This window comes from Marmota marmota, unplaced genomic scaffold, assembly GCF_001458135.2.
Source record: "Marmota marmota marmota unplaced genomic scaffold, marMar, whole genome shotgun sequence".
NCBI lineage: Eukaryota > Metazoa > Chordata > Mammalia > Rodentia > Sciuridae > Marmota > Marmota marmota.
This window is the reverse complement of record NW_025999853.1, coordinates 9,914,112-9,922,368: the sequence shown is the minus strand read 5'-3', so window position 1 is coordinate 9,922,368 and position 8,257 is coordinate 9,914,112. Positions and strand designations below refer to the sequence as shown.

The window sequence follows — 8,257 nt, the reverse complement described above, 5'->3', positions numbered from 1 at the left end:
ACCTATTTTTTTTTTTAGAAATATTTCAACACAAGGACAACTTTATTAAATTTTTTATTTTATTATTTTATTAACATAAAAATGTGAACTGCTTCATGAATTCGTGTGGTCCAAGTTCATGACCTTCGCTGTGGAGGGGAGCAACGGGCTCTACTGTTTACAGAGTATCACTAAGTGAGGTCACCGTTGCGCCTGGTGATACAAAGTGACCCTCAATTGTTTCCAATTGTATTGCAACCAACAAAATGTATCCCTGTCAAACGTATTCCTCCTCTTTACTCTGCATTGTCGGATTTCTTTATTTTTTTCTTTTTTTGCCATTTTTGCCATTCTAGTGGATATAAAAATGATGTTTTTTCAGGTCTTTTTATATTTTTCGAATCACTCATGAGATTAAGCTCCTCTAATGCCTAGTAGGCATCTATTTGTCTCCTTAAAATGTTGACTTAGGTTTCTTGCCCATTTTTCAACTGGATGTTAATTTGTTTCTTACTGATTTGTAGGTCTTTATGCTGAATATTAATCTCCACAACTTTTTGTGTTTTTTAAAAAATTTTTATTTTGTAGCTGTAGTTTGGATGGACACAGTACCTTTATTTTATTTATTTATTGTTATGTGGTGCTGAGGATTGAACCCAGAGCCTCACGTGTGCTAGGCAAGTGCACAGAGCAACAAATCCAGCGCTCCTTGTTTTGGTATCTTTTAAAAGAAATTTATTGTTTCCCTGAAGTTATAAAAATATTCCTCTATATTTTCAGTAAAATTTTAAGACTTTTTTTTATGTCTTTGTTCATCTAAATTAATCTTTGTGCCCTATGTCAGATAGGGATCAAATTACTTCTTTTTTCCTTCACATAGAAACTATTGTCCCATCATCATTTATTGATAGTCTTTTTTTTTTGGCCAATATTTCTGTTGACTTATAATAATTGTAGATATTCATGGGGCATAGTGTGATAGTTCAATACATAAACATGTGATCATCAAATCAAGGTAAGTTTTGGAATGTTCAGGAGCCTGTTTTGTTAGCCTGTTTTCCTGGCCAGTCTACCCACGTCCATGTGCCAAAACCACAGTTTTCATTGTTCCAATTTTATTAATACTTTCATGTCTCACTGGGCAAGTCTCATACCTTACTTTATCCTCACAGGTATCCTGAGTATACTTGAATGTTTCAAGTAATTTTAAGATGGGTTTATTCAACATCCATGAAAAATAACTCGCTGGGATTTCTGAATCTCACTATTGTTGAATATAGTATATTTTCTATTTTTAGGACTTCAGTAATATCATTCAATAAAGTTAATTTTTTTTCTCTATGCAGGTTTTGCATATTTTATTGGATTGATTTATAAATTATATTTTTGATATTTTTTTCTAATTGTTGCTATGTAAAATTGTAATTGATTTCTGATATGAATCTTGCTAAACTCTCTATTATTTCTGATAACTTGATTGTAGAGTCTGGGGTTTTATAATAATATCTGTGACCAATCACACTTTGGTTTCTTGCTTTATAATTCTTATTTTTTCCTTTTCTGACTGTACTGACCAGGATCTCTTGTATCAGTAAATAGAAGCACAAATATTGGACATTCTTGTCTTTGTCTCCATTTTAAAGGACATGCATCTAAAGTTTCTGTTAACAATGACGATGCTGTATGTGGATTTATGTTTTCCCCTTTTGAAAGTTTGCCTTCTATTCTTACTTTGCTAAGAAATGAAATGAGTTGCAAATAACCCAACCATAAACTTCCCTTTCATAGTTTGCATTCCCCTGTATCTTTCACCACAATGGAGCTATTTTCTTTATGTCTTCCAGATCACTCGTTTTTCCATTCAAATGAATTGAACCTTTTATTAGATATTTCCACTGATTCATTTCTAACAATGTTTTATTTATTTTTTCCAGTTTTGCTTGGTTAGTTTTGAATCTCTTCTAACTCATTTTATAATGGCTTCTTGTTGCTTGCTCATTAGGAGAGTCCAACTTCCTCCTATTTAAACATTTCATTCTGTGTTAAGTGTAACATCTAAAGTCTTTAGTGAGATTTAGTTCTGTTGTTTCCGATTATTCTGGCTAGCATGCTTACACACACACACACACACACACACACACACGTAGCTACTTCACCAGCCCTTTTTATTTTTTGATACAGGGTCTTACTAAGTTGCTGAGTGTGTCCTTGAACTTGCCTCAACATCCCAAGTCACTGGGCTTAACAGGAGTGTGCCACTGTGCCCATGTTATCTAATCTTAATTGTGTGGCAGTCCTGAGAGCTTAAACTTCAAGTACTTTCTTCCAGAGAGATGTTGTTTCCTTCAGATGTACATTTATTAATGGGACTTTTTTCAAGAATCCAAGTTTAATGTGTAAATATCAGGTATATAAGTCCTACTCTACAGTGCTTATTTTCTGATTCCAATTTTGGTATTTCATGGTTGCATATTGCTTACTATTATTCTTTCAGCTTTTATTTTCCCCCTGAAATGGTTCCATTAATTTCTGGAAGCCCAGAACTGCATTAAGAAGTAAATTTAGAGCCAAGCATGGTGGTGCATACCTGTAATCCCAGTAACTCAGGAGGCTGAGGCAGGAGCATAGTAAGTTGGAGGCCAAACTCAGCAATTTAGCAAGACTATCAGTAACTTAATGAGACCCTCTGTCAAAATAAACCATAAAAAGGGTGTGGGGATGTAGCTCAGTGGTGAAGTGCCCCAACATTCAATCCCCCATAACACACACACACACACACACACACACACACTCAGGGTCTGGGTGTACAGCTCAATGGTAGACGTTTGCCTAGCATGTGCAAGGCTCTGGATTCAATCCCCAGCATAACGAAAATCAAAAACACAAAACACAACCAAACGAACAAATGTTTATTTTAACCAAAGACAGACTCTTCAGAGTGTCTCTGTTATAAGCTGAAAGGTGAAGAATTCCCTTTCTGGACTTTAAACATTATTAAACTTTTCAGTTCTAGTCATTACAGGGTTCATCTATCCCAACTTTGCTGCCCTAATTTAGGCCATCATTTTTCACCTGCTCTTTTGCTATCCCATTCTCTATCTTGCTGCTGGTAATTGTTCCAAAATCAAAACCTGATCATAATCTCCAGTTGTCACCTAGTAGCTATCACTTATTTATCCCATTCCAAATGCAGGAATTTTTATATACATTCTAGTTCTGTAAAAACCTACTATCTGGGTTTTATTATCCCCAGTCATAGATTAGAAAAGTTCAGCAAGAGAGTGGGGAATCTGAGTCAGATCTACCTCCAGATCCTACTCGGTGGTGCCCCAAAGCCTTCGGGGGTTCCTCAGATACACTAACACAATTGATGTGTCATGCAGGGATCCTCAGCCTTTCACATTAACTCCCCTTCTCGCCTCTCCTTTCTGAGCATCATGCAGTTTTCCCAAGCACCAATCCTGTTTTGTACCACCTGGCCTTTGCACGGTTCAGCTGTCTTTTCTGTAGTCTCATCTAATGATCTTCTCTCAGTCTATCACCGTGTCTCGTGTAGCTTTTCTCCACTCGCTTCAATGAATAGTCTGTTTTTCAAAAAGACCTTACTATTCTGTCTCATTTTAACCAGGAAAACAGAGTAATTCTTAGGAAAACAGAGTAATTCTAAGCGGATTTAGGATATAGAATTCAATGGATCACTACTTATCCATAAATAAAAGCAACATTTGTGTAAGTGCTATGGTCCTTTGAAAGATCTTGTACATAGGATTCAGGCAAGAGGCCCCAGTTTTCTCACTGATAAATGAGTGTGAGATGTGGATGAAATGAAATTATGAACATAAACCACTTAGCACACCAAGTGTACTCAGAGAGATGCAGCTGTTACCAGGGAATGGGAGGGAAGAGCAGTTAGAGGACCAAGACACCCCCTTCACCTCAACCACCAGATGCTCTGTACTCGTGTCTCTACCCCAAGTCTAGGATTTACTTTAAAATATATCAACAGAGAAAAAATTACCCTTGATAACTGTTGGACAAATGGGAATTCATGGTGCTTAATATCTTTAAAATTTTCATAATTTTGTTAAAAGAAAAACTCTGTTGACACTGTTATGTGGTTTTTATCGGTTCTGCTGATACAGTGAATTGCACTGATTTGTAAGTGTTGGACGAATCCTGTCTTCCTGGAACAGATCCAGCTTTGTCCTAAAAGTTGTTCTTTTGGGGAGTAACTGAAGCCAACTAGTTAGTGTTCTATATGGGTTTCTTGTGGGGTATATTGTATATGTGGTATCCTTGTGGGATTGGAGCCAGGCACTGGGGCTGGGGTTATGCTCACCTCAGAGGATGGTTCAATGGTGTTTTCCTTCTTTTTCTCCTACTCTCTGGAGGAATCTGTGTGGGATTGGTACTGCTTCTTCCTTAAATGTTTTGACTTGAGAAGTAATTACAGTTTATTTTAAAATCTTTAATCTGTTAGATATGTGAAGAAATAATTTTAAAAGTAAATGCTCTTTTTTTTTTTTTCCATCTTTGGAGTGCTAGGGATAGAATCCAGGGGCTCATGCATACTAAGCAAGTGCTCTCCCTCTGAGATATATTCCTGACCCCTAAAAATAAACATATTTGAAGAAATAAAGTGTGGGTAGCAATCTTTCTTTTTAATTAAAGTGTGTTACTTTCTTAGTGAAGGGTAGTAGAATCCTCTCATCTCAATGACTGGACCAGGAGCCCCACCTCTGGCCTAGATTCAACCCCTTAACACATTCTTTGGTCATTACCACCATCATCACTGGCACTTGCCAGGCAGACACGATCGCCAGGCACCGTCCTGGGTACGCTGCATAGGTCATTTCCTTTAATCATAGCCAATGGCCTATGAAATAGCTACCAGTATTCATTCCCACATTTCAGAAGAGTAAGCTGAATCCTAGCAAACCATGTGTAGGGTCCAAACCTTGAACCCTTGCAATCTGACCACATAGAGTGTGATCACCCACATGTGCCACTGCCCTGTGGAGGCAGCATGGCCTGGAAGGGATGGGAAAAAGACAATCTAGGTTCCAGTCCCACCTCTGCCTCTGACTGGCTCTGAGAACTGAGCCAAGTCAGGTAGTACTCCCAGCCTTACTGCCCTTGATTTTAAAAAAAGGCTTGGTTCAGTGGTTTTGAAATTCTGCCTGCGAGGACCTGGGGTTTGGAGGCACAGGGGTATTCAGATAGCACAGCAGCTTTCCTTCTTCTGTATCACAGAACACAATGATTTGAATGTTTTTATTTCCTCTAGAATTCATGTTCAAACTTGATCATTTAATCACTAAAATAACAGTATTAAGAGGCAAGTAATACTTAGGGGAAGTGATAAGACCTCATGCATGGGATGAGATTCCCTTATAAATGGGTTTGCCATAGAGAGCTCATCCTTTAGTCCTTCCACCTTCTGCCATGTGACAGCATGGTGTTCTTCCTCCTCAGGAGGACACAGCATTCCAAGGTGTCACCTTGGAAGCAGACTACCCCTCATCCAACTAAACCTGCTGGCACCTTGATCTTAGACTTCCCAGCCTCCAAAACTATAAGAAAATAAGTTTCTGTTCTTCATAAATTACCCAATCTCATGTATTTTGTTAGAGTAACACAAACAGCCTAAGACACGTTGGCTTTCTATAGAATTTCATTTGAATTAATGGTTCTGATGCCTTAAAAAAATTTAAGGACACAGACTACTCATCAGCTTCTGAAGTTCATATGTGCTAATATTCTGCTGAATCATTAGATGAATGATCCCATGAATATTCTATGATTCTATTATCCATCCCATTGTCAAACCCCTAGTTAGGTGGGGTCTATGTTCATCTAACTGCATAAATCTCCATTAAACCCAAATATTCATTTCTCTATAACTTCAAGAATAAATTCTTTGCTTTTACAATAAAACCCAGATATTCTCCTAAAATTTGACCATATGATAAATTCCTTTTGAACCTCTTTTCTCCTTATAAAACAATATTCTCCAGTGTGTTAAAATATTCCTGTCTTCACCCTACTTTCCACTTAATTTCAGTAGTATTCAGTACAGAGTCTGACACACCATGTAGGCACTAAAGTAATTTGTTGAATATGGATTAAAAATAAATCCCCAAAGGTTTAAAAATCAAAGCATCAGACAAATATAACTTTTTAGGAGACTTCAGTTGTTAAAATACATAACTCTTACAGCACAAACACAGTATTTACATTTCAAGTTCTTTTTACAAAATGTATGCCACTGTGGAAGAATACTGTTGAAATCATGATCTAAAATACCTGTCAAATTTCAAACAGGACTCATGGAATTAGGTTTCCCTAAATCCAATGTATAATGATATAACAAAACATGGCTAAACTTCAGGGTTTACCCCAGACATAAAAAATACTAATCCTCAATGGTTAGCCAATGTTGGCCTATGGCCTGTTCTTGTACAGCTGCAAGCTAAACACAGGGTTTACAGTTTTAAAGGACTGCTTAAAAAAATAAAAACAATGACAAACAATATGTGATAGAGACATTTGTGTCCTGAAATTATTTACTATCTGGCCTTTTACAGAAAAAGTTTGTTGACCCTTGCTTTATACAAAACCAATTCAGAGAAAGAGAGCTACTGGAATATACTGATGAGTATTAAACTAGACACCAAGGTACTGTGCCTATGCCATCAGAACTACTCATGTCTAAAATGAGGCACTTTTGTTTGAATATGTACATTTCCAAAACATAATTACATCTGGTAAGTAGCACTGCTACTTAATTCTAGCCCTTTGTAATTAGGCCTGCACACAAAATCACAGTATTCATAGGGACTAAAGTAAACAAGCACAAAGTATTTCCAATGTCAGTCACTGAGCTCTTCAGTAGTTATTAGTGGTTTAAGACCACTTACACATTAATAAAATCAATAATTTGCATATTGCCAATAAGAGATGATATTAACTGCATTATTTAAATAGCATCTATAAAATCACGTTTAGACATCTTGATTCACTTTTTTCAGAAGCAAGAATAACTAGTTAACTTAGTAGCTACTTATCTGAAAAATGAGAAATGGAAAAAAGAAAAACAAAAGTGCAAAACTATAGAAAAAGGCTTTGGAATGAAAAGACGGGGGTCTCTCAGCAATTGCTCCCAAGCTGGCCTGGGCTTCTCCTTTAGCTTGCAATGGTTACAGATGGAAATTAGCAGCGTATCCGTGAGGGTTTTCATAAAAAGATGACAGGTCCATGAGCAAATGCTTTAGAAGTAAAATCAGTTCAGAGCTGTTCCACATCTAAGTTTTTGGAATTGATTAAATAATTCCTGGGCAGTGGGCTATATTCATGCCACAGCACAGTATGGTTCTGAATATTTTCCCTTCTTTGGGCCACGCTGGCTGCACATCACATCACAAAGACACTTCAGTGATGCTGAGTTTCAAAATGCTCAGTAAATTCTGAGGTAGGTGATATTCAAATGAAGATCTTCTAGACCCTGATTCGATCGGGACTGGCTTCTTTGTTTATCCTCCTCCTGGGAAACACCTTCCGCTTAAGAGCAATTAACTAAACAAGGGAAGACAGAAAATAAATTTCAATTTTCCATACTGATGAATGAGTGTGAGTGCATCCAACTTTCTGAGAGACATTTGTCCTTAATCATTTCCATAGTCTTATATGTAAAAAAGTCAAAAAACAAGTTTCCTCATTCCTCCCTGAAACAAAAGCAAATTTTAATTTTGTAGGATCAATATGCCTAGGTATATGTTCAGAAACAGACCCAAGAGGATTAAAATTATTTGGGCCCACACTTCATTTTTCTAAAACCCATAACTATAGATTTTTGTAAACCTATTACCAGACATTTATTTTCAAGATTTCTGTTTGTCAAGTCTTTCCACCAAAGGGAATGGACTCTATGTAACCAGTAAGACACTCTCTGGGTTTTAATATGACTGCAGTTATAAGGCAGAATTTAAAAAATACATCTATATTAAAAACCCTATTGACAGTTTTTTCTATACTTAGCAAAAATCATTTGAAAATAAAGAAAGTACCTAATTTATGAAAGGATTGTAATATAAAAATTCTTTTGTAAATTAGTAGCTTAGAACTGGGATAAATAATACATTTTTCCTTATGAACACAGTTACCCATGCTATCATTGAAATAAAAAAATGTCACCAACACTATAATAAAGTTTCAACGATCATCCACAAGAATGGGTTCCTAATTAGAATAAGAAATATTCCATGCTTGTATAATTATA

General features: G+C 36.4%; 1 protein-coding gene across 2 annotated transcripts in view; it reads right to left on the bottom strand.

The window, feature by feature from the left end:
* Positions 1-6,152: 6,152 nt before the first annotated feature.
* Gnptab (N-acetylglucosamine-1-phosphate transferase subunits alpha and beta) overlaps positions 6,153-8,257 on the bottom strand; it is a 78,783-nt gene continuing 76,678 nt past the window's right edge. For both annotated transcript variants that reach the window (XM_015482854.2, XM_048803092.1), the window contains one exon: positions 6,153-7,554. In XM_015482854.2, coding sequence (XP_015338340.1) covers positions 7,477-7,554 — 78 coding nt within the window. In that variant the 3' untranslated portion in view covers positions 6,153-7,476. The remainder of the gene's footprint in view (positions 7,555-8,257) is intronic.